General features: G+C 38.9%; 1 protein-coding gene across 1 annotated transcript in view; it reads left to right on the top strand.

Annotated features, from left to right (window-relative positions):
- TOGARAM1 (TOG array regulator of axonemal microtubules 1) overlaps nucleotides 1–27,186 on the top strand; it is an 86,254-nt gene that overhangs the window by 36,109 nt on the left and 22,959 nt on the right. The window contains exons 7-18 of the mRNA XM_048852021.2: nucleotides 737–840; nucleotides 1,254–1,421; nucleotides 3,770–3,868; nucleotides 4,537–4,712; nucleotides 6,486–6,654; nucleotides 6,978–7,112; nucleotides 9,659–9,812; nucleotides 11,241–11,346; nucleotides 11,713–11,948; nucleotides 21,189–21,347; nucleotides 21,651–21,777; nucleotides 25,687–25,805. Of these exons, the coding sequence (XP_048707978.2) occupies nucleotides 737–840; nucleotides 1,254–1,421; nucleotides 3,770–3,868; nucleotides 4,537–4,712; nucleotides 6,486–6,654; nucleotides 6,978–7,112; nucleotides 9,659–9,812; nucleotides 11,241–11,346; nucleotides 11,713–11,948; nucleotides 21,189–21,347; nucleotides 21,651–21,777; nucleotides 25,687–25,805 (1,752 nt within the window). The remainder of the gene's footprint in view (nucleotides 1–736; nucleotides 841–1,253; nucleotides 1,422–3,769; nucleotides 3,869–4,536; nucleotides 4,713–6,485; nucleotides 6,655–6,977; nucleotides 7,113–9,658; nucleotides 9,813–11,240; nucleotides 11,347–11,712; nucleotides 11,949–21,188; nucleotides 21,348–21,650; nucleotides 21,778–25,686; nucleotides 25,806–27,186) is intronic.

The following is a 27,186-nucleotide window of genomic DNA, read 5'->3' as shown; positions in this document are numbered from 1 at the left end:
ACATTTCCATTAGTCCCCGACATTGCAGCTTTAATGTATGACAGTGCTCACAGCTAATGCAAGTCTAGTCCACCAGGGAAGATATGACCTATATAAGCAAGTTTGAATTTGTGCAAGAGTGACAGAATGCCATGCCAGGAGTCATTAAATACCTTGAAGTTTCTTTATATATTTAAGAGAGTTTAGTTCAGATGCTGATGTAGGCCTTGCTGGAGCCCTCGGCATAGCTGACAGGCTGAACCAAAGTAGGCCTGGACATGGTGAAATAGTAATACACTAGGTGTCAGCTAACCAAGTTAGCACATCCATCCTCTCAGGTCATGATACAAGAACACCGAGAGTTCTCAAATAACTTCATAAACAAATGCCCACAAGAGCTGGTACTAGTGTGCCAATTAGGCCTACGGCTGGCTTTCCAGCACTGGAGGTTGAAATTCTGTGTTCACAGAACAAATAACAGCATGGGCAGGAGAAATGGAAACTTCTCCCATATATCTGCCTCATGTAATTTTTTGTTCTTAGAAGGAGCTACTCAGAGTGGAGGGGGTGGTGAACCTGATTGTTACCAAATGAGTTCTCTTTCTCTAATCTGTAGTAAACGTGACCATTTCTGGTGATGTGCTGGAAATGTTTTGTACCCAACACGTTGTGTTTTCACTTCAGGTGAAAAATGTTCTTGGGCAGGGCTCCTAGTGCCATTCAGAAATATATTTATAGAAATGATTTTGTATTGCAGCAGCTCAGACATCTTTCCTCTACTTGGATGCAAATCATGTCCAGCAAGACTGTCTTCAGCAAGAAATAGAAGTACTAACGTAGTGGAACAGAGCTCCAGTGCAGGTAATTTGTTGTGCAGAAAAAGAAAGATATAACTAATTCGGTCAAAGTGAAACCATTTTAGTTAAGGCTCTGTCCAATATTTTCATAACAAGCTCCACTTTAGTATCTAATTTTCTCTGGTCTTATTTGACCTATTAAATCTTAGCCCAGAAGTAGTTTTTGTTTTTGTTTTTTTTTACTCTATTAGATTTTAATTGACCATTTTGAAATCATACTGTGGGCTTGGGTTTGAGAGGAAACTTCTGTGATTGTTTCTTTCCCTTTTCCTGTAACACAGCTAGGGCATGTTAAAACTAGCCTCAACCCTGCAGAGATATCAAAAAATTTGATTTGAGGGTTTTTTATTTATGAAATAGTGATGCACCATTTTAGTGATACATACTGAACACTTCACTATGGATTCTGTTGTGCAGGGGTAACATTTCATGATAAATCAACCTCTAACGTGAGCATAATTGGCCAACGTCTGAACTACGGAAATGGATCTGGTGATTATGAAGATGACAAGCAGAGAGAAGTGTCACCTTGTGTTTTTAAAGGTCAGAACAAAGAGCATCAAAGGCATTGTAAACCTACAAAAGGTTAGTGAGCTTCCTATGTTTTGTGACCTCCTATTTATGGCAAAAAAACGCCCCTAAACTTTTGTTAGCTTTTTATAAATCAAATATTTCATGGAATTCAACTTAGTCCTATAATTACAATCTCCTTTTAGCTTAATAAGATATATTTGTGAAATTAACAAGCTGTTAATTAACAAGTGTTAGATAACTGTTAAAGTCTCAGGGATAGGAAAAGACTTGAAATGAATAATCAGAATCTCACTTTTCTCAGCCAAAATATGGATATAGCTATATATGTTTCATTTTTTTAATTAAGCCATCATTATTGGTAAAGTTCAGGCAGATAAATCATAGGCTTTTGTGTTTAAGTTCTAATGAGGTTTTGAAAAGTTGCATTGATTTAGCACTAGGCACATATTAGTAATATACAAAAGCTACTGCTCCCTGCATCATAACTAGCTTACCTATGGTTAAAGGATTTTGTCTTCTATATGTTTCTCTGTCTCTGGCCATTGTTAGCATGCAGCCATGACAGTGTGTCTTTTTGACCAAGAAAGCTAAAAATGAAAGTCAAATTAAGGGATACAGTCTTCACCTTTTACATTACTTAAAATCTGGCTGATTGGTAGTGGCTAAAGTAAATATCCTGTGGCAGTATTTTAGTGTCTGATGTGAAATGTAGTGGCCTTATCTCAAAGCCTGATAGACATGTGTGATGTATAAAGAAAGTCTCCAAGAGAATCTGTCCCCAAAGAGTATGGTTTTCTGCTCTTTTTTTTTTTAAAAAATTTGGGGACTTATCTATCCTGCAAACTCTCCAGTTAGCATAGATGTAGTGACATGATGCCATTACAAGAGAGTGAAATCTGAGCAATTGGAGTGAAGGTGGGGGAAAGGGATTTTAGTCAGACTGTTTAACGTCTTTGTTTAACACCAGTTTAATTCCTGTTGCCTATGAAACACCATGACTGTAAGTAGGGTGACCAGATGTCCCGACTGTATAGGGACAGTCCCGATTTTTGGGTCTTTTTCTTATATCGGCTGCTGTTACTCCCCACCCCCTGTCCCAATTTTTCACACTTTCTGTCTGGTCACCTTAACTGTAAGCCATCTGGAACAGACACCGGCTTCTTTCTTCTTTGTACAACATGTAGGACAATCCTTGGTTAGTTTCGTAGCTGCTACTGTAATATAAGTAATATTTGGCTAAAGATACAATTCTGGCTAAAGAACCATGACTGTTCAGTTAAGGGATAAAAGCTCGCACTAAACAGCTTTTTAGAACCTCAAGAAGTTATTCAGTAAAAGCAGAGATGACTAGGGTTGATGTACCTGATATTTTTTTGGTATACAAAAACCAGCAACTAATAACCTTTTTTTAGGGGTGGGGGTGGAGGATAAAGTAGGGGATGGAGAGAGCAGAGGAGACATTAACCCCTCCCCCAAAACAAACCAGTTCTAGGCTTTCTATTATGTTATGACACACACACACACAGAGGGGGGGGTGAGGAGGGAGTAGAAGCAAAAACCAATCATTTGCTGGTCAGTTTCAACAGCATCTCCCTCCAGTGAACTTTCCATAGGGAAGGAGTTAGATGGAGGTTGAGTCAGGAAACGGAACAGCTCTCATGGGATAGAGTCTTAAAAGGCTTAAGAATTCTTTTGACTCTCCAGTTTGTGTAGTCCTGGCTTGTCTCAATCCTCTGTGCTAAAAAGTCTTTGTTATAGACAGTCAGATGTAATCACAACAATAAGATAAAGTCAGGCTTGCCGCACCTCAGCATCTATTTGCCATAACATTTTTTGACTTATTTGTGATTTTTCCAGTGAGTGATCTGACTTTCCTCAAGCTGAAAATGTTAATAACTCCATGGGAGTTATTTAATGCTAAAGAATGTAATGCCAGTCTGCCATTGTTACTGATTGACATTGCCATATATGCAAACAGTGCAACCGGAATTAAAATATAAAATGTATGTTAACTGAAAAATTGACGAACTGCTAAATTGTGCAGTAATCAACATGAAGTGGTCTGGAACAGAAAATCAGTAGTTTTCAGTTGATGCTAAATTGGCACAATTGTGCTGAATTATTGGAAAAATAGGTGCATGGGAAATAATTGTGTAAAGCGAGTTGGTGTTTAGTGTATTTGAAAGTAATGATATTTAGTATATGTGATCTAGTACTTCTGAGAATTTCAGCGTTAAGTAAGCCTTGCAATACTCTAGTAAATTAGAAGTACAGTCCTGCATAAAAGTGATTCATCAGTTTGGTAAAACTAAGTTTGGTAAAATGATACTTTGGAAGAGTGCAATACATAGTAATGGGTAAACTACATGATTTAGCTCTTCTTTGTGTGTAATTTTTAGGATTTACAGGGTCAACATCTAGTTTACAGCAAATTAACAACCTAGACTTCATTTCACCGAGTGCCCTGTCTGAAGATTCTGTAGTAATTGTTGGAAAAGGTATTTTAAAACTTTTTTTCTCTATATATGCAATAAAATTTTAGTATAGAAACAATAGTATAGTATTTTTGGACAGTCAGGAGAAGGGGAGTTGAAATGAGTTCATTCAAATGTTTATTATTTAAAGAGTAAACAATCCCCAATTTTTAAAATAAATTAAAAGTATTAAAGTTCAAAAAAAGTATTGGAATTACTGTATATTTTTACATTCTTAATGAGAAATGTAATATACACTGTACCAATGTTCCATCTAATTTTTGAGAGGCCATGTGCGCAAAAAATTTCTTCTGTGCAAATTGTTGTGCTTCTGTGCAAATTTTGCGCGAGGTGTTTTGCTGTGTGCGCAGAGTTTAGGATCTGTGTGCGCGCGCAGACGCTCACAGCTTAGAGGGAACAGTGCACTGTACTACAATATTAGCATTAAATAACAAAGAACAGCAAGAACATATGAGGACCAAATTTTGCACGTATACCCACACACAGAAAAAGTCCCATTGCAGACAGTGGACATGCATAATGTAACTTCGAGTAGAATTTGGCACTAATGTTATAGCAACCCAAGTTTTATTTTCTGGAATTATTTTTGCTTTGCTTTAGTGTGTTACTGAGTGACTTCTGCTGTGTGAAAATGACCTCTTGGTGAGGTTACAATATGATAACCATTTCAGGTGTTTTTGGAAGCCCCCCGTCTGCGCCATTAACATACAGCCAGTCCATGATATCGTGTGTGGAGAACGGAGACGTCCTTTCTCTCAAACAAGGCATTGAGCCTCTATCAGGGATCTATGGGAGAGCTGTCCAGCAGAACAGTGCACCTTTCCTTGATTCTGAAAATGAGAAAGATGTAAGAGTGTAAAACAGATTTGATTGTTTTTCAAGTGTCACTAGTGAATATAGTTTTATGTTCTCCAGATTCTGGTAAATAAATGTTTGATTCAAGTACAGCCATCGATATCTCAGGTGGCTGGTAATGGAATACAGAGCTTTTTATTTCTAGGTCTCTGGTCTAATTCCAGCACAGGCTGGAGACTAAAGCTGAGTGAATAATGAGGAATCATTTGTCAATATCCTGATGTCCTCTGAACAAGATATTGCTTTGTCAGTTTGCACACTTTTAGTGAACATTTATGTGAATAGTTTTGTTTGTACAAATGTTCACACAAAGTTGTCTTTAGACCTGAAATAGAGATTTATTTTATTTCTTCAGTCTTTTTATGATGATTCAAATAGATTAAAGGGCTAAATTTGGTGAAGGAATTCAATTGGTTGTTGCAAATGTTCAATTCAATGCAGTTGTTTGTTCATCTGTAGCAGGTACTGAAATGTATCAACATCACAAAATAGCCATTAAAATTGTTACTAATTAGCATTTTTTGTTAACACTCTGAGCAAAGAGACCAAGGATTGAAGGGACATGGAGAATGAATTTCCCACTAGCCCCTAAGGTAGTCCCTTCCTTTCATGATCAGGATATTTTGGCAAGGCAGTGTGAGGAACCAGCTGCTGTTACTGACCATCATCTGTTGTGTGGACAAAGAGAGGACTGCAGTTTGCAGACTTTTAATCCAACACCATTCATAAACCATACATTCCCTGTAAATAATCTTGTCTCAGTGTCTGCACTGTGGAGAGATTTTATGAAGAGCTGTGCTGCTACTTACATCTTGTTCAACTTTCCTATGACTTTGAACATTAATATTTATTTGTATAAAATAACACAAGGTAAAGATACTTCTTCAAAAGGAAAATCACATTTCTTCCTGAAAATGCATGTCAAGTAACCTCTAAGATTGCTAAAATTTAAAGAAATTAATGACCATTTATTTGTTTTCTCACTTTGTTTAATCTGTGCACTTGACTGCACTTTTAATAGTCAGTTTCACTATTTCCTTATAGATAAAGGAGAAAATTACAAACTGAAAATACTCCTGGACTTTAAGGCCAAAAGGGACCATAGTGATCATCTAGTCTGACCTTCTGCACATCGCAGAACCTCACTTGCCCACTTCTTCAATAGGCCCATATCCTTTGGCTGAGTTACTGAAGTCCTCAGATCTTGGTTTAAAGAGTTCAAGTTACAGAGAATCCACCATTTACCTTTAAACATAAAACGGGGGATCACAAGAACCCTTAAAGTGATTTTTAAAATAATCAGGTCACACAGTTTGAAGATTGCTCTATCAAAAAATTGATAGTTTAAAAAAAATTCAAAAAATTGACATTGGGCTGGACTCCAAACCCTTTACTCAAATTAGTAACTAGTTATTCACACATGTAGTACCATGAAATCTAGGGGTTCACAGTCCTGCTCCCCCTAATAACTTAATTATTCATAGATTACCACGAGGGATTATTTCTGTGCTGCAAAGAGTCTCATACTCATTTTACATGGTATAAGTAGCCCACACTGCTCACAGTGCATAGAGGTAAGCACATGCACAAGTCTTTGCAGGATTGGGTCCCAAATTAGCGTAAATAATTCCCAAATGCCCTGTGGAGTAGTAGTAGAAATTGTGAGCCCCTTTGTTTAGCAAAGAAGATTCCCAGTGCTAAGTTATTGACTGAACTATTTCAGTTCAATTACATTTTACAGTGGGACTTTTCCTGTTTTGTGCAGATGAAAGTTGCCATGTCAAAATCTGCCCGGGATAAGATGAGGCAGAAGAAGAAAGAAGAAAAAGAACAGAGTCATAAAGAACATCAGGAAGTCAATGATGTGGAAAAAAAGGAACAAAATCCCTGGGAACGACTGAGACACAGTGAACCAGAGAAAATGGCAACAGAAAGTAATGTTTAGTATTTTGTCAATTTAATGGCATACTATTAAATGGTGTTGACTAAGTATGTTCTAAATCTGGTATAATAACACTAATTATTTAAGGTTATGACTGCCCAAAATGACATCAGGTATTACTGAAATTTTAGGCTACAGTGTAATCTCCTTCGTGAGTTTATTTGTTTTTGGGTATAAAATACTAACAATAATAAGGAAGGAATTTATGACAGATAAGTTAACTGTTTCTGAGATCTTTATAGAGTACAGCATAGTACTAAGAAATAGCGACCTCTTCTCTTTTTCTGATTTTCCTGTTCTTTCTCTGTTTTGTAGGTTTAAGTTTTTATGGAGATGCGTTAATAACATCCAAGGATGAGTTGTTATCTTTTGAAGATGTTGCCTTCAGTACTCCACTAAAAAGAACATCCAGTTTAAGGCAGACACAGTCTTCAGTCTTGCTAGATTCAGGTAAGCTGTTACAGTTAATTAAATGTAAAACACTGTATTAAAGTGTTTGGATGCTCGCAGATGAGTCAAACCCATAGTGTAATCAGTCTTAATATGATTTATTTTAAAACTGAAGGGATAATGTGCAAAGTTGTGTATGCCCTTACATTTTAGTTCGGTGCTAGCTACCACTTCTTATTACTAACGTTACAGAGAATAAACCTACATTTTGCAGGTATAAAACAACACTTCTAATGCATTTTTCACATCTCCATCTTCCTTTGTGGAAGAGGCAGATACATATCCCAAAACTGAAAGCAGTTACAAATACAGTTTTTACTAAAAGATTGAAACCCACGTTAAAATACTCTATCCCCAAAGAGATAACATTGAGTCAGGATTTTATGCTGTGGGTGTTAACCGGATGGAGGGAAAAAGACACATACATCACGTGAAAGTTTGGCCCTGTTGAAGTGAATGCCAAAACTCCCACTGACCTCAAATAGAGCTAGGATTTCACCCAAAGTTTATCATATGATAATTGCTAATTTAGCAAAACAGCACTAAGGCTTAGATGTTAAAGTTGCATCCCTGACACCAGCTAAGGCACTCAGGTCCTGATCCTACAAAGACTTACACATCTGCTTATACTTAAATACATGAGTAATCCCATGTAATTTACATGTAATCCCATGTAATCAGTAAAAATTAAGCACATGCGACTGAAGCCTTAGATGCTATACTTATGAGTGTAGAATAAATATACCTAAAAACATAACCGCCACTTCAGCTCCCTAGTCCCTGACTCTCTTTACTCAAGATAACTGAGAAGCTGCACAGAGGTTGTAAGAATCTTTATTGGGTGGAGGGTTCTAGGATTTTTTTTTTGTGATAGGACTTCCATGGCAAAGCTCAGTCTGAGTAACTTCTTCCAGAATAGCACACCGCCATTTTCTCCTAAAGTTTATTGTGTTTGTTCCTGAGCAGGGCAGGCCTGCCATCCTGATGTTTTTAGCTCTTCATATATTATCTCATTCCTAACATGCCATGATGAAGACAGAGCAATGGTGCAGCTGCAGCTCAATTCTGCTGCTGTCAGCTCCCTAAATTTCTGCGAAATTCTGCCCCAATCCAGCCCAGTTGGGGGTTACAACAAGCTGGGAGATTCTATAGTGTTTGCCAACTGTCAGTGGTCCCCAGGGACCCTCCAGTAAGTATGGATAGTCAGAGTGCCGTGCACAGGGGACTGCAGGAGAGGTGGCATAGGAACCAACTATCCCGACTACATTGACTACAAGCAGTTTGTTCCGTTTGCACTGCAATGTGAGCAGAATGGTGCTGAGGCTCTAATTCAGGGAGTGTGCAGGGTCACTAGTTTTTGATTACCTTACCGAAGGAGCAAGAGTTGAAGATGATTAGATGTCTGACCTGCAAGGAAAATAAAATTTTAAGCAAGTTATTTTTGGGTCACTAAATTGGTCGCTGCTCCCTTGAAATATTTTTCATCTAGAGTTTGGCAAATAGTGACATTTAAAACGCTACTGGCATTTCACCCCCCCCCCCCAGTGACTCAAAAAATATTTAATGGAGTAAAAACAAAGTTTAAAAAAAAACCCCTAGATACTGTATGTCAGTTTAAGGAAAGTTTAACTCTGATACAGTTAAAATGTCTGATAGAAAGCCCTTCAAACTGGAGGCTTATAGTTGCTATGCTGTTAGTTCTTTAGACATCATCAATCGGCTACAACAGTAGCAACACAGAAACTAACAAACAAATGCATTTTGGATTATGAAATAATTTAGAAATTCTTCTTTCTAGTTTGCTAGTAAAACATATTGAAAATCTACAGCTGTCTTTGCAATTATAGGTAGTGTGATACAGATAAATTGAATTTGAGCAATAGCTCATTAAAATTTAAAATAATGATTTGCTAACAGTAAAATTCAAAGGAATGATTCAGTGGTGTTAATTATATCTGCTGGGAACATTTAATTGGGGAATTCATGTATTTTTACGAAAGCATAGCTTGAACATTAGAGATTTCTGGGGAGCTGTTCAATCCTTAGGCCAAGATTTTGTTGCCTCTCCAAACTATAGAACCAAATACCTGTTTATATCAGAAAAGTGTGTAATTGAGAAACAGCACGTCATTTCTTCTGAACTCTGGAAAAATTCTGAGCTACAGGTATATAAATAATTTTCAAATTAGACTTCTAAATAAATTCAAATGCAGGCAGTATCCTTCTTAGGTTTGCCCACATTATCTTTGAATGCATCTGTTTCTCCTTGTAAAACCCTGCATTTGTGTGTGCAGTTCAAGTTAACGGTCTTCAAAGTGAGTGCCTGTGTGCACAAATTTTCATTTACATGCACCAAATGGTGCACTTGCAAATGTTGTGGGTGTAATTGTGGTGATCTTTTTGAAAAATCAGCCCTTTAGCAATAGTAATCTGTCCAGACACCAGCTTTCGTGTAGCTAACTACATTCATGTCTTACTACTAGTCATTTTCTTCATGTTCTGAAGATAGTCAGTGATTATTGCTTAAACACTTCATGACTTGACAGATGAAACATCTCCTGGACTGAGAGGGCAGTATAAGGATCGGACCCCATCAGTCACACATAGTCCAGAGATAATGGATCCATCAGAGTTGCGACCCTTTTCAAAACCTGAAACAGCATTGACAGAAGCATTGCGACTTTTAGCTGATGATGACTGGTGTGTATATTCACATATATATATATATATATATGGAATCTGATTATAATTTGCAGCATTTATGTTAATACTTATTTTAAAAAAATGAAATGTACATAACTTTTTTAACCAAAAAGCTAAGTCTGTTTAGTAAAACATAAGAAAAGAGGGCAAGTCCTCATGGTTGCAAAGAAAATATTGAAAAAGTGAACCAGGCATAACCATCGGAGTGATGCCTGCCTGAGTTTGCAGACAGCCTGAGACAACAGCTCTGTGAGGTGGGACGGGCATCTCAGTGGGTTGTTAATTCCAAGACACAGTGTGCTGCGGAGCTCCCAACCAACATCATTGTACTGTTCCAGATGTGAGAATGGGCCCCTGCTGACACTCCAGAGATGAGCAGTGGCATTGGCATATTGGCCCCTTTCTTGCCTCTTTTGGAGTCGGGGGAGGAAGGGCACATTGTGATGTACCTGCAGCCCCGTCTTAATCCAGCCCTGCTACCGTCTGTACCACGGAATATTTTTGCGAGAGCTTCTAGTTTAAATTATTGCTGTTTTTGGAAACAAAGTTTGTATTCACTATTTGTTTCCTGAATAATCCCGATGGTTGTGCTACTTAGACACAGAATCAAAGGCAGGGCTGGAAGGGACCTCAAGTGGTCATCTAGTCCAGTGTTTCTCAACCTTTTTGATAGCAGGGACCGGCTTTCTGCCTTCCTAAACTGTGTCGGGGAAATCTCAGGGACTGGTACTGGTCCAAGGACCAGTTGTTGAGAAACACTGCTCTAGTTCATCCCGCTGTGCTGAGGCAGGACCAAGTAAACCTCGACCATCCCTATCTGACCTACTCTTAAAAACCTCCAATGACGGGCACTCCACAACCTTGCTAGGAAGGTTCCAGAGTTTAACTGTCTTTATAGTTAGAAAGTTTCCTGATATCTAACCTAAATCTCCCTTGTTGCAGATTAAGCCCATTACTGCTTCTCCTACCGTCAGTGGACATGGAGAGCAGTTGATCACCATCCTCTTCATAACAACCCTTAAAGTATTGGAAGACTGTTACCAGGTCCCCCCCTCAGTCGTCTTTTCTCAAGACTAAATATGCCCAGGTTTTTTAACCTTTCTTCATAGGTCAAGTTTTCTAAACCTTCTGTAATTTTTATAAAATTCTCTGGGCTCTCGCCAGTCTGTCCATGTCTTTTCTAAAGTGTGGCCGCTAGAATTGGACACAGTGCTCCAGCAGAGGCCTGACCATGCTGAGTAGAGCAGGACATACAACTGTCCTGTTAATACACCCCATATGGATATTAGCCTTTTTTGCAACTGCAGCACATTGTTGACTTCTATTCAATTTGTGATCCACTGTCACCCCAGACATTCTAGTTATCTGCTGTCTCTGTGATTTTTGTGAGATACTGCTTTTAATTTAAATATTTATTTTATATAGGGAGAAGAAGATTGAAGGACTGAACTTTGTTCGATGTTTGTCTGCTTACCATGCTGATGTGTTGACTGGAAAGCTGCATGAAACAAGTCTGGCTGTAGTTCAAGAGGTTAAATTTTCATATAAAAATCTTATGCCAAAAATGTTGTTTTGATAGGAGTGAGGTAAACATTTGAGTGGCGAGGTGTTACGTTCAGTTGCTGCTATTTTCTTTATGTTGGCCAGCTTTGAAAGGATGGGTGCAGTTTTGTAAAGCAGCCTGTATTTGGGATATTCAGTAGTTTTAAATTTGCTTGAAAGCTGTGAAAGTTAAGATCTAACCTGATATCATTTTGATATGTTATGCATATTAACTCCCACACATCAGGAATCAAAATGAGAATTTCTCTTTTTCTAAATGACTAAAAGTTTACAAACAGGAAAATAAAATTAAGTTTTCCTACTTACACATTGTTTGGGTTTTTCTTGTTTGCAGGTTAAGAATTTACGCTCTGGTGTTTCCCGAGCTGCTGTGGTCTGTTTAGGGGATTTGTTCACCTACCTGAAAAAGAGCATGGATCAAGAACTAGACAGTACTGTAAAAGTCCTGTTGCACAAAGCCGGAGAATCCAACACCTTTATAAGGGAAGACGTAGACAAAGCATTGAAGGCTATGGTTAATAATGTGACTCCAGCACGAGCACTTTGTTCTCTTATAAATGGAGGTCAAAGGTAATTCGTAAAGAGCTTGTAATGAAATAACTAAGAACAAATTCAGTGCATCACATAAGGCACTTAATTTTTCTTATCAAAGCAGAACATTCAAAATGAAATACTCCAGCCTTGCAAAACCCTGCTTATCCAGAGTAGTGTTTTTTGGCAGTCAAGTGAAATGTAAGATTTTTTTCCATTATCATGGTAAAAGGTAGATTCGTAAAATTTGTGCCTAGTTGGTACATCTTATGATAGTTTTGTAAGACTGCAGTAATCTGTAGTAGTGTTCATTGCCATATTCTTGAGAAGCCTGATAACACTCATTGTCTTTTGGCAGAGCTTATTTAATTCATCCTCCTCTGTCACTTATTTTGCTCTCATAAACCTTTTTCTTCAGCAGTTTTGGGAAAGTGGTTTTTTTTTCTATCTCTGAACACATGTGTCTTGATTGATTTCACAGTACTAAGACTGCACTTCTCTGAGTGGCTAACAAGCAGCTCTTTGTCTCTGCACATAAATTTTGACTTCCTGCTTGGTCTTGGCATGAGTTATCATACTATCAATCATTCTTTCTTGAGTACCTTAAACAAGACAACTTCTCTCCATCTCTTTTCATGATTTGAATCCTACTTCCTCCCCTCCACCACCAACCCCACACACACACATTTTTGGTAGAAAGTTTACTCGTTCCTTTTTTCGTTAAGCATATTATCTTCTGACCTTTTATATCCTCTATCCATCTTCCATCTATAGGACCTCTAATAGTTAGCTTCAGTCTTAGACATCCCTGCTAGTGATGTATACCTTTTTCGTCTCATTCTGTGATCTCTCTGCCTGCTTCTGGATATATATGAATTTTTCAATGCTAAGTCCTCCCTCTCCAGTGTCTCTGACAGTCACACTCCTTAACTCAAACTTTAACTTTGTCCCCAGCGTTAAAAATCTTGGCTTTATTCGTGATTCTAGCCTTTTCCCCCCCTACTTTTCTTCCTGGCAAGTTGACCTGTCACAATCTCCAGAACGCTGCCAGAATCTGATTCTTTCTCTGCTGGAATCCTTATTTCTATGTCGTTACTTCCCATAGGACTATTTTCAGAGTAACAGCCATGTTAGTCTGTATTTGCAAAAAGAAAAGGAGTACTTGTGGCACCTTAGAGGCTAACCAATTTATTTGAGCATAAGCTTTCGTGAGCTACAGCTCACTTCATCGGATGCATACTGTGGAAAGTGTAGAAGATCTTTTTATACACACAAAGCATGAAAAAATACCTCCCCCCACCCCACTCTCCTGCTGGTAATAGCTTATCTAAAGTGATCACTCTCCTTACAATGTGTGTGATAATCAAGGTGGGCCATTTCCAGCACAAATCCAGGGTTTAACAAGAACGTCGGCGGGGGGGGGGGGGTAGGAAAAAACAAGGGGAAATAGGTTACCTTGCATAATGACTTAGCCACTCCCAGTCTCTATTCAAGCCTAAGTTAATTGTATCCAATTTGCAAATGAATTCCAATTCAACAGTCTCTTGCTGGAGTCTGGTTTTGAAGTTTTTCTGTTGTAATATCGCAACTTTCATGTCTGTAATCGCGTGACCAGAGAGATTGAAGTGTTCTCCGACTGGTTTATGAATGTTATAATTCCTGACATCTGATTTGTGTCCATTTATTCTTTTACGTAGGGACTGCCCAGTTTGACCAATGTACGTGGCAGAGGGGCATTGCTGGCACATGATGGCATAGATCACATTGGTGGATGTGCAGGTGAACGAGCCTCTGATAGTGTGGCTGATGTTATTAGGCCCTGTGATGGTGTCCCCTGAATAGATATGTGGGCACAGTTGGCAACGGGCCTAATAATAACATCAGCCACACTATCAGAGGCTCATTCACCTGCACATCCACCAATGTGATATATGCCATCATGTGCCAGCAATGCCCCTCTGCCACGTACATTGGTCAAACTGGGCAGTCCCTACGTAAAAGAATAAATGGACACAAATCAGATGTCAGGAATTATAATATAAACCAGTCGGAGAACACTTCAATCTCTCTGATCACGCGATTACAGACATGAAAGTTGCAATATTACAACAGAAAAACTTCAAAACCAGACTCCAGCAAGAGACTGTTGAATTGGAATTCATTTGCAAATTGGATACAATTAACTTAGGCTTGAATAGAGACTGGGAGTGGCTAAGTCATTATGCAAGGTAACCTATTTTCCCTTGTTTTTTCCTACCTCCCCCCCTCAGACGTTCTTGTTAAACCCTGGATTTGTGCTGGAAATGGCCCACCTTGGTTATCATACTCATTGTAAGGAGAGTGATCACTTTAGATAAGCTATTACCAGCAGGAGAGTGGGGTGGGAGGAGGTATTTTTTCATGCATTGTGTGTATAAAAAGATCTTCTACACTTTCCACAGTATGCATCCAATGAAGTGAGCTGTAGCTCACGAAAGCTGATGCTCAAATAAATTGGTTAGTCTCTAAGGTGCCACAAGTACTCCTTTGTTTTTTCATAGGACTATTGTAATTCCCTTACTAAACTTCTGGGGGTACAAAATACTGCCTCCCAGGCTGTGGGGGAAAAATGTTCCAATTGCTTATCCCTCAGTTAAGCTAAGACTTGTAATTTGGTGTCCAACAAGAAAATGTGGTTTGTCCCGAATTTGGTCTGTGATCTCGTTTTCTCTGGTAAATTAAAATAACACATGGTATCTGCTGTGATTTCCTAAAGACATTGCTCTGCATTGCTTGTCCTGATCTGGGCTACTGTGACAGTTTCTCATTTCTGTTCTCTTGTTTTCAGTGTCTTTGACTTTCGCTTGATCTTATTTTTAGTTGTATCCTTGCTTTACTGTAATTAGAAAATGCCCCTGCACCATCTGTTTCCTACTGTTACTTGGAACTGAGACTGTGCAATCAGGCATTTCAGATTCAGATAAAGTTTATAATCCTCCCCCCCCCCCCCCCCCAAAAAAAAAAAAAAAAAAAAAAAAGGAAAATCATTCTAGTTTGAAAGCTAGGTCTGAGCATACAGAATAGCCCTAGATTAGTCTTGCAGTAGTGCTGCCTGTTGTTGAGTGATACTGGTGGACAGAGTCACAGGTATGTTTTGTTCCTGGTCATTCATCAGGCCAGTAGAAAATAGATTGCGGGCTCTGGAAAGCATTTTCACTTGAGCGGTTTCCTCACCTATGTCAAGTCTTGGAATGTACTGCGCTGCATATATGTGCATGGGCTTGTTTTGATTAGAGGAAGGACCACGACCTGAAGAAGAGTTCTGTGTGGCTCGAGAACTTGTCTCTCTCTCCAACAGAAGTTGATCCAGTAAAAAATACCACCTCATCCACCTTGTCTCTCTAATATCCTGGGACTAACATGGCTACAACTCCACTGCATACCTCTAAACTGTCATTCATTATAATTTAATTTTAGAGGGCAACCACTGATATAGGTCACTTTGCTTTTGCTTAGTACCTTTACAGACTAGTGTGGCAGATTGTCAGTTTACACACTGACATAATGAGCCTTTAAAAAGAACCAAAAACACTAGGCTGCTGTCTCAGTCCAGGCATTGAAATTATGTCACTGGTTGTTGCCATAGCTTGGTAAATCTGGCATCCATATGTAAAATTGCAACTTCAAGAATATAGAATGACCATTCTGCAGCTTTGCTTTTAGAGGCCTGTAAAGACTTCCCCATCAAATTTGCCCATCCCTGATACATTTTCAGATCCTTAAGTCAGAATTGTCTGTCTGTGCTGAGAGTTCCAGTATAGCATCTTAAACTAGAGATCGAGTTCTTCAGAAGTTAAAGGAGACTTCAGTCACAGTGATGATTAAACTCATCGTGAAATACTTGCTACTCTGGTAACAAGAATTTTTAATAAGTGTATCCGGAGGAGTACCATATGGTGGAGAATAGGTAATGTTGTACCTTTGTTTAAGAAAGGGGGAAAAGTTGGTCTGGGCAATTAAAGACCCATTAATCTGACGTCAGTAGTTTGCAAAGCTTTCGAACAAATTGTGAAGGAAAGAATAATTAAATTAATGGCGGTAAAGGGGATGTGATGCAACATGGGTTTAGCAAAGGTAGATCCTGCCAGATTAACCTGATTGCTGTCTTTGAGAAAATAACTGATTGGTTTTTTGTTTTCTTTTAGATAAGGAAAGTGCAGGAGCTCTAATGTACTTGGACTTCAGTAAAGCATTTGACATGGAACCACATGGGAAACCCTTAGTTAAATTAGGGAAGATGGGAATCAAGTACAAGAACTGTAGGGCAGATGAAGAAATGGCTCAAGAGGAGAAAGCAATGGGTTGTGCTGAAAGGTGTTATCGGAGTGGAGGGAGGTTACTAATGGATTGGTCTTGGGATCAGTCTTATTCAATATTTGTATTAAATGACTTTGGCACAAGAAGTAGTAGTGTGCTAAAAAAATTTGCTGCTACACAGTTAGGAGTTATTGTCAGAACAGAAGGGGATTGGAATATTGTATAGGAAAATGTGGAGAGGCAGAAACAGGATGAAATTCAGTAGTACAAGGTACAAGGTCATGTAGGATTGGATGAATTCTGCTACAAGCCTGGGGGCTCATCAGATGGAAGCAACAGAAGAGGAGAGAAGCCTGGGTGTGTGGGTCGATCATAGGATAACTATGAGCCACCAATGTGATGCAACTGTGAAAAAGGCATAGCCAATTCTAGGATGTATCGGGCAAGGCATTTCCGGTAGATAGAGAAGTATTAATGTCATTGTACAAGGTACTGGTGTAACACTCATTTGAAATACTGGGTAAAATTCTGGTCATCCATGTGCAATAAAGATGAATTCCAGCTGGAAAAACTGCAGAGAAAAGTTACTAGGATGATCAGGGAACGTAGGGCCTGTCTGATGAGAGGAGACTAGTAAAGCTTGACTTCTTTAGTTCAGCAAAAAAGAAGGTTGAGAAGGGATCTGATTGCTCTCTATAAACACGTTAGCGGCTTAACACCAGGGAGATGAAGATGAGCTATTTAAGCTAAAGGACAATGATGACTCAAGAACAAATGGGTATAAACTGGCTATGAACAAATTCAAGCCGGAAATTAAAAGGTTTCTAGTCATCAGAGGAATGAGGTTCTGGAACAGCCTCCAATAGTAGTTGTCGGGGGGGAAACAACTTAATTTAGTTTTAAGAGAGAGCTGGACAAACCTGAGTGCTACTGTATGATAGGATTGCTTGTAATGGGGTGGAGTAGGGCTCAACATCCCTGAGACTCAGTGCTGGTTTATAACTTATGTTCCTAAAAGCCCATGTGCTTCAGGGTTTCAACCAGCCACATGCAGAGGTCAGAAGGGATTTTTTTTGGCCCCTCCCCATTCCCCAAATGTATTCTGGGTTTGTTTGGGATTATATTATCTCCTTCCTCTAAATCATCAGGGATAGCCATAGCTGGAGATGGGAGATTGGATAGGGAAGGCCAGGGCTCTGAGGTGGTACTGTGCATTTTCTCTCTCAGGTGCTTGGCTGGCTGGTTCTTGCTCACATGCTCAGGGTCTAACTGATCACCACATGTGGAGTTGGGAAGGAATTTTCCAAGTCAGATTGTCAGTGACATTAGGTTTCTTTGCTTTGTTTTGTTTTGTTTTCCTCTGAAGCATGTGGGTGCAGGTCACTTTCCAGGATTATCTGGCTATATCTCAATTCTGGGCCATTGCGAGGACCTCAGTCCCTCCTGTTCCCTGCCTGCTTGTGGCACAGAACAGTCTAGTCTCCTGTGGGCTGTAATAAATTGGTCTAATTTCAGTTGTTGGATTTAATGTGTGTGGGGAGGGACTGGGGGGATGATGGTGGTGATGGTGACCTGTGTTGTACAGGAGGTTAGACTGGATGATCTGGTGGTCCCTTCTGGCCTTGAACTCAACTCTGACTTCTGCTGTGACAGAGTTTTTGCAATACGAGTAATAGTCCCTATTTTTATCATTGCTTTCAATGTGTTCTGACCTGAATGGCAACCCAATCTACATAGTGCATACTTCCCAGATAAATCAGTAGCCTCCAAGGCATCAGAAAAAAACTTGGAGTTGTCATCCCCTCAAGACTTATACAGTAAAATTTCAAAATGTCTTTCAATATAACCTTCAACATAATCTTCAGCACTTTTAAGATAAGGACAAGAATTCTTTAACATCCAGAGTAGGTAGCTCGTGGTTGTGGATGATGCATTGCACAGCAATATGAATATCTTATCTAAATTTGGCCTCTGAACTGTCTGAACAGTACATATTCACTACTGCACCATCTAAGTTTAGGTCAAGTTACAACTGATCCACAACTCGGAAGGCTGTTTTTATTCCCTGTATGATACTATTAGCTGCCCACATTCCAAGTCTGTTATGTCAGCAAAGAGAGTATAAGGTTCCCTATCCTGAGCAAATTTGATATATGCTGACGCTTTCTCAGTGACAGCTTTCAGCACAGTATATCAATAAGCACAGTAATAAATCTACTTTTTGGTATACTTTTTCTGAGACATTTTTTGCTAAAAGACATTGTGGGTACCTCTGTGAGTGGGTGTTTATCCATGGTTAGACCACTTGTGCCTTGCGAGTTGGAGTATTTCAATTTTAGAGATTTTAAAATCATGTCTAGCATCTGTGTAAACAGGGTTAAACAAGAGCCACCCTTGGAATCTCCTTGTGCTACATTTTATATAGAGTAATTGCAGCTTCTTGAGAACAGAATGATGTTTTCTGCTACCATGCATTTCACCCAAACAGCAGAGCAGTTGTGAACATATAGGGAATCTGGAAAGGCTTTACATCTCCTTGCAAGAGCATTGCCATTATCACAAACCTTTTCATGCTTTCTGCAAATTAAAACAAAACATTCAATCTTTTTGACATGAAAACCATGTCTGCTCGGGAAGCATTTTAGGTCTAAGTTTCTCATGTTCTTTATACTCTTCTGTAACATGTGCTTTAAATTTAGTTGGCCAGGCTTTCAGATGGAATTTTGAACACCCCATCCTGCCGCCCCCCAGAAAGAGCAATTGATCCAAATATTGACAATTTTAAAAAATGAAGTCTGTCTACATAATTTTATAAAAACGTGTTTTAAATAGTGTGTAAATCAAGGATATCTTTGTTAATCTTGGTTGGCTCTGGCATCAGCAGTTAAATTTGGAATTACAAGATTGTAGGGTTACCCGCTTAATTTAGAGGAGGCCATCTCCCACTTAAGATCAAATCAAATTGTATTTTTGTAGTTTCAGTAAGTAATCAAGTTGTAGTATGTTTTGTCTGGGTTAGGCAGTTTACACTATTGTTTACATTTTTGGCAAACATAATGATCTTTGAACTATGGGACTGCAGTTTACAGTCCTTGCGCTTCCTCATAAAATCTGAGAAACTCTGTCTTGCAGCAGCTGCATTGCTGCCAAGTTTGCAAGACTACACTGCAATTAGACACCTGTGGCTGGCATATCAAATGCCTAGACTGCAATTAAATAGGCCCTAAGCCTAAGCCCTGCAAGCCTGAGTCACTGGGCACAGAACAGCTGCAGATTTTTATTGCAATGTAAATATACCCGAAAACTTGCTACACAGACTAGTGTCGCTGGAAAATTAAACTGTTGCTCGCTTTTGAACCATCTGGCTATCTGAAAAACTCACCTCAGTCACCACAGACCACTGATCCAAGCACTAACAGACGGGGCCTTCAAACTGCTTCAGCCTCAGTCAGGCCCCAGGGCATTTCTTGTGTAACTGCCATCAACTAGGTCCATTACCTTCACTCTGACTGGGGGCTCTGTTCTATTGCTTTGCTCAGCCACTTCTTGTCCTTTTGTGCCAGAGTCCGCCCCGCCCTTTGCACCACTCCCACTCTCCTCTCTGAGGATGGGCAGCTCAGCTGCTGTGCCTAATATCACTTAGCCCGTCTCTTCCATTGCTGCATTGTCTGACAGGCAGAATGATGCTTTTACTTGTCTAGGAGCACTTCTGTTTAGCCTGGTCTTCCAGACCATAGGACTTTTTGCTTGCTGGTGCTGCGACATTACTCTTGCTCTTACGTATTGCATCTTCCCCTGCAACTCTCTGTCACTTAGAGACTCCTATCAAGTGCCAAATCCACTTAAAAATTGCCCTCTTAATCTTGATAGCATTCCATAGATTCTCTCCAATCTGTCACTTGATCTATTCCCTTCCCTACCTGCTCGCTAAGTTTCTCCAGCCTGGATCTAGTCTTTGTCTTTCCCCTCCAGTCCATGCAATAGGAATTGCTCTTCTGCTTGTGTTGTACTTCCGCCAAGCCCACAAGTCACTTCTTTCCTTTAAGTCTCTCTTCTAAATGTCCTTTTTCTCTTTAGCATGTGACTGACAAGTTATATATGTATTGTTAGAATGTCGCACTGCTCTGTTCACAGCTAAGGTTTGTAAGTGCTGTACTAGCCCCAATATCAAATTTCTATTTGGAGGCTAAAATAACAAAATGAGGAAGAGCGGTCTGAATATTCAGAATTACATGCGTCTAATTTGCGGTTGCACTTCCATGTATGTACTTGGTAGTTTGGTGCATGCTTCTGAAATTTTGGGTGAGAATATTCTGTTTTATATTTGCATGCTGGCATCACCTCTGGTGGGAAAATACACTTGAGTGGAGTTTTTAAAGGATAATAAAAATGCTGATTTGTTTTGTTTTAAATGACTCTATAGATTGGTGTCCTTGTGTAGAATGTTTCAGAGCACAATAATTTGTTGCTAATAAAATTAGTGACTATATGTTGGAAGGTATGTTTCTTACTATTCATCTTTAAAATAGATTATTTTTAAATTAATATTCACTTTGCTCAAAAAGGATGCTTTTAAAAGTAATGTTTTCCATCAGCATTTGCAACCTGGTTGTTGTAGCGCTGTGCCAATGAGGGCTAGAAAGTAAAAATAACTTGAAACAAAAGCAAAATGTATTCTTCTATTTTAATTGTGCATTCTAGTGTGTATGTGGTATGTATATGTTTAAGAATGAAATGAAGTTTTTAATCCAACAGTCTCCCTTTAAAACGTTTGGTGCCATGGAGTGGAAATGGACATCTCTTTGTACAAAGTTAAAATAAGTATCCAAATTTCAGCAGTTGGTCAGTAGAGCAGAGTTGCAGCTTGAGTGGAAGAATTTAAAACACTTGGCTTTCAATAAGCATTGAAAGAGTGAGAAAATATAGGTTAGCCCTTTCCATGGGTTGTTAGTGACCATTTGTATCTTAATGTTTTTTCTGTAGTCATTTGCACACTGCAGTGAGAAGATGCACAGCCCAGCACTTATCAGATGTGGTGGAACGAATGGGACCGGGACGGATATTATCTGGAATTAAGGATGTTACTGACAGGATTTTACCTGCTGTAGCCAGGTTTGCACAGGATGGCTCACAAGAAACAAGGTCAGTAGGTAGTAGTATTACTTTATATATAGCAAATAACTGTTCCAGGTGGAAATGAAAGATTTTCATTCTTTAACTTGCTAAACTAGCTTTTTTTCACTTTTTCATGCGCCTAAATTAGCTTCTCTTGAGTGTGGTTTCTTTGGAGGAGGTGGTGAGGGCATATGAATATCTGAAGGTCTTTCTGCACTTCGAAAATTTCATTTTAAGATATGTTCTATTGTGATCAATTAGACAGATGGTAATGGGCCAAATTTCCCTAATATTTCTAGGTTAATATGAAATGGTTTGCTATGATTTTAGGTACTATGGTCGAAAGATGCTCTTCAGTATGACGACTCATCCAGACTTTGACAAAATGCTTGAAAAGTATGTGCCGTCTAAGGATTTACCTTACATTAAGGAGTCTGTCAGCAGTCTACGTCAAAAGGTATATGGAAAAGCTTTTGTCTAACAGGTTAGAAAAAAATAAATGTAGGGAGACTAAATGGCTTACGGATCTGTAAGGTGAAACAAGGCCACTGGTAAGCCACTGGTCAGATGTACTTTTGAATACAGCCATTCCTCTGGGAACAAAGGGTATAAGCCATACCTTCCAGATAGAGCCGCTCCTGTAAAGCAGTGGCTCTGAAAAGGACTTGGGGTTCATGCTGGATAACCAACTGAACGTAAGCTCCTAAAGCAGTGCTGTGGCTAAGAGGGTGAATGCAGTCCTTGGATGTATAAATGGGGATATAACAGGAAGGAGGTGGTATTACCTCTGTATATGGCATTAGTGAGACCATTACATGATACTGTGTTCAGTTCTGGTACCTGCGCTTGAAAAAAGATATTGAAAAACAGGAAGGGGTTCATGAAAGAGCTTCCAAAAATTATTTAAGGTCTGGAAAACACTTTGCAATGGGAGATTTCAGGTGCTCAGTCTTCTTTGCTTATTGAAGAGAAAGTTGAAAGAAGACTTGATCATGGTCTAAAAAGACACTCACTCTGTGCAGGTAATCTCATACTAGAGGGTTATATAATTGAGCAGACAATGAGTAACAAATCCAACCGCTGGAAAAATTTAACAGTGATAGTATTTAACCATTAGAACAGATTGCGAGACGATAGATTATCCATCACTTAATGCCTTCAGTCAGGGTTGTATATCTTTCTAAAGGATATGTTCTAGTTCAAACACAAGTTATTGGGCACAGTGTAGGAATAACTGAATGAAGTTCTGTGGCCTATGTTATGCAGCAGGTCATATTAAATTATCATGATGGTCTCTTCTAGCTTTAAAAATCTGTGAACCTGCCGGTCATTGTTTCTAATCTGGCCAAGGTCAGTAGTACACAGCAATCTCTACTGCTGCGTAACCTAATGAATAGCCATTTTCCTTGTGGAGAGTAGTCCACATCACACAAAGCACCATGGCAGTTGGTACTGAGTAATTGCTTGTTGACTGATTCAGTGGCAAGGCCAAAGACTGATCCTAAAAATTGCTGTGTCCTCTCTCTCTGCAAGAGATACTCCCTTCTGAAGAGAACGGAGGCATACATTTCACAGTGCAGTCTTGGGGAAGTTTGTAAGACTTCAGTATCCAGTGGTGTCAGTCTGACACCCTTCAAAAACAGCTAATGTGCATACCAATTTTTACAAAGGAAAAGACCGTGAAATACTTTAATCATTATTTATTAAATGCCACTTTTAGCAAGACCTAGTTCTGTACACATAAAAGTAAGTTAAAATACACAAACAAAATTATAATCCTCTTTAAATTCAAAGAGCAAACATATGGGTATAATGTAATAAAATAGTTAATAAGGGGCCAATAGAGGATATCTGGGATGGAAGTAATTTTTAGGTGCTTTTTTATAAGTAGGAAAGAGATGGATTGAGTTGGATCTGTGGTTGGGATGAGTCCCACACCATAATATCCACTGCAGCTAAGGCATGATTGCTGGCTTCAGACAGTGTTGGGATCCTTAAATGATGGGCAAGATGAGGCTCAAAGTTTCGAGGACAACCTTTAAAACCAGTTACCTTTATGGTCAGTCTGCCACTTCAGCAGCCAGTGTAAAGAATACAGAGACAGCATAATATGCTCACGTTGCTTAAACCTGAGTTGATGTGTTGCTGGCTCTGAACCAGGAACAAATGAAAGAGGAGACCTGCTAAAATGGAATTACAATAATCATGCCTCATGGTTAGGAAGGAGCGTGTTACTTTTCGGAGGGCACGTCAGAATAAGTAAGGGTGTAGGTTGCACAGATTACACAACCAGAATAGACACTTGGAAATCACCTCTGACCCATGGCTTTCATTGGAAAGGACCTGATCAAAAAGGACATTGGGGTATGTCTACACTTCAGCTAAAAACCCACAGCTGACTCAGGCTCACAGGGCTCGGGCTAAGGGGCTGTTTAATTGAGGTGTAGATATTCAGGCTTGAGCTGGAGCCTGAGCTCTGGGATCCTCTCACCTTGCAGGGTCTTCAAACCCAGGCTCCAGCCCATGCCTGAATATCTACATCACAATTAAATGGCCCTGAATCCTGTGAGGCTGAGTCAGCTGGCATGGGTCAGCCACATGGTTTTAATTGCGGTTTAGACATTCTCCAGGTTCCTTAATCTGGTCCACAACTTCTGAACAAGTTTCCTCAACAAACAGGCAGTTGAAACCTCCTATCAACAGCCTCCACCGAACAGGACAGGTTTCATTTTGCCAGAGTTTAAGATAAGGTAGGTTCAGCACAATTAGCTGGCTTTATTACCCAGACACTGTCCAGGGTGAAGACTAAATCTGTGGGACCCAAGAGCTACCATTGTCCATCATCCAGCGCACTGAAAACCCTTTACTATGTTCAGAAATACTGCTGCCAAGAGGTGTCTCAGCATGTTAGGCAACTTCTAGAGAGATGTTGTATTTCACATTTCTGATTACTAGTGTTCAGGGGCTTATCTTTGTCTTCTAGGGCTCCTAGCACATGGCTAGCACTTTAATATTCAATAATGAATTCTTAGTTAGAAAAATATGTAGTTAAATCTTTTATAATTTATTATTAAAACATTTGTTCTTACTGATACACCCTGGGGTGTGCAACCACTGGTAGGTTGCTGCTTTTAAGGGACTTGTGGTAGTCAGTTCCTGTGACTGCCCAATGTTCTGTACCTTGTGTGATGACTTGAAAAGCGAAGTTACATGTAAAACAAATGAATAATTTACAGTGAGGAGCATAAAGTGACTTACAATAAAATAAAATTGCAAGAGATGTAACTGTCCCTCAGTGTTTTGGTGTAAGTACTTGTTTCAGTACTATGGAGCAAGATTAAATGACAGGGAATAAAAAGTCCTAAATAATGTTTACACTACAGTTTTTGCCATTGTCAACATTTGAGCAGCTGCAGCAGTGGTGAATGGCATGTCCAGTTTTTGCCAGTGTGGTCACACGCTGAGAGAACAAACTAAATCACTGAGAGTTTTAAGCTCAGCATTGAGAACTAGTTTTACAGCCAACATTAGTCCATCCCTTTCAGCAACCAGACATGACTGTACTGTACTTACTATTTTGAAAGGGTTTCAAAGAATACAACAGGTATTCTTAAGACAAGTGGATTAATTTAAAATTGCCCCATAAAACCAAGTAGTTAGCAACTTCCCAAAAGGAAGAATTAGAAATTTGATAATTGGCGCCGAAACTTGTAACTAACTTATTTAATGGGATAGAAACAACTCCATATTCTAGGTATTTGCACAACTCAGACATTTAACCCAATAATTGCAGAATCATTAGGAGCTTCTAAATGTGAAGATGGCAGTTTGACTCATCTCTTTCAATAAATTGCATAGGGGAAAAGTCTGTTGTGACTTTCTCCTTTGAAGACTTAAACCTGGACAGGGATCAAGCAGTGGCAGTTGATGGAGTTTAGCTTTGGGTAGTTTTGGCTGTCACCAATGGATGTAGCTTTGGCATATAAATCAGGAAGGCTGGAGGAGGAGGGGATAACTTAAAGGAAATGAAGAGGTGAAATAGCAGTGTTTTTAAGTATCTTTCCTACTTATGTAAATTTAATATAAACAAATAGTGAGTTTACAGTCTTGCATCTTAGCTAAGGTGAATAATATTAATACTAGGGATAAATGGTCATTTTATTGTATTGCTTTGGAATACAATTGCATTGCGAACAGATTGCACCTATGAAAAGACACAAAGTGAATCTAATCTGTAATTGCTTCGGTTGCAACAAGTGAACTATTTGCTACTGCAGTTTGATCAACCATTAGGCTGCTATTAAAGAGCTTCCAACGCCACAGCACAGTACTGGATAACCTCTTATTTATGGTCATATATTTGCAGGGCCTAGGAGAGATGCCTCTAGACACACCGTCAGCCAAAGGAAGACGTTCTCATACTGGCAGCATTGGACATTCCAGGTCATCATCCACTTCGAGAGATGTGCTCAATATCACTGAAAGGTAGAATTGTCTTGCTAAATTGCAGACTCTGTTAGTAATTCATCTCCAGGGAATATTCTTTGCAGTACCGCTGGGGAGAGATTGTACAATGTTCATAGCAATATTTGTCAGATTTAAATGGAACTTAAAAAAAAAAAAAGTTGGTGGAACTTGATATATCTCAAGTAAATACTTTTAATTAGGCTGTCACTCCTTACTAATAACTAGCTTACTGTTTTGTGCAGTTAGGTGTTAATTAACTCACCGATTGCCTGTGAACACACATGTATCTTATGAAGGAGCATTTGTAGTGCCTTTTGTTCATGTACAGTGCTTCACTATTACTGTAAATGTAGTTTAAAGGTTTTACCTTTTCTGGGCATGACATTGGAGTAACTGAAGTTCTTACTCAGTGCTGGACCATATCAGTAAGAATATCCGTACATATGTTTTATAGTGTTTAATCGTTAATCTGATAATGATTAAAATCCACTGGAAAAGTTAAATTATTGGCTGGGAGACTAATACAAAATAATTAAAATAAGTTGCATATAAATTCTACAATGGACTCTTTGAACTCTTTTCAACAGCATTCTGATTATACCCTACTAGACCATAAGTAATGGAGCTGGTCAGTGGATAACTTGTCTGATAAAAATCTCTAAATGGCAGTATTGTCACATGATAAAAATAGAGGAGTATGTCTCAAGTTTACACAACTGTTATATTAATCATCATAATACTGACCCTTGTTTTTTTGACAATCCAGATTTGTCATTGGTATAAACTATTTAGATTCAAATGGGAATGTTGCATTCTGGGAGCTACTACCCCAAGCATTGAGAAGACAGATACTTATTCAAAATACTGATAGTTGTTAGGAAATGTGTCACAAACAAGCTTATATTGAAGGTGTGGTTAAATTTTAAAACTACAGGCATAAAACAAATTGCAAGTAGAAGCAAACAATTTCTGGACTTTTGAGAGCATATGAGCTGCAGAAAACCAGTTACTCAATACTCTTGAGCTCCTAGTAAGGCAGTATAGATCCTGAGCTAATACACACATACAGTGTACTAAATTATATATGGAAAATTGCATTACATACTCTAGATAGATAACTTTGCTGTATCCAAAACATCTGCTATCTGTGTATCAAATATTCAACAGCTGTTTTGCCTTTAATATATGTTTCCTAATTGTAAACATGGCCATGTAGAAGAATAACCATTTGAAATATAAATAGATTTTATATAATACACAGAGCATGGACTCCACATTGGATTGAAATGTGATGATTGATATTTTGGATACTCATGTGGAAAGTATAATAGTTTTCCTTCCTGTTTTAATAGTCTCTTTTAGGATACGTCTACACAGCAGATGAAGGTGTGATTGTAGC

This window comes from Caretta caretta, chromosome 6 (genome assembly GCF_965140235.1).
Source record: "Caretta caretta isolate rCarCar2 chromosome 6, rCarCar1.hap1, whole genome shotgun sequence".
NCBI classification, from domain to species: Eukaryota; Metazoa; Chordata; order Testudines; family Cheloniidae; genus Caretta; species Caretta caretta.
The sequence above is the reverse complement of the archived record's forward strand: the minus strand, read 5'-3'. Positions and strand labels throughout refer to the sequence as shown.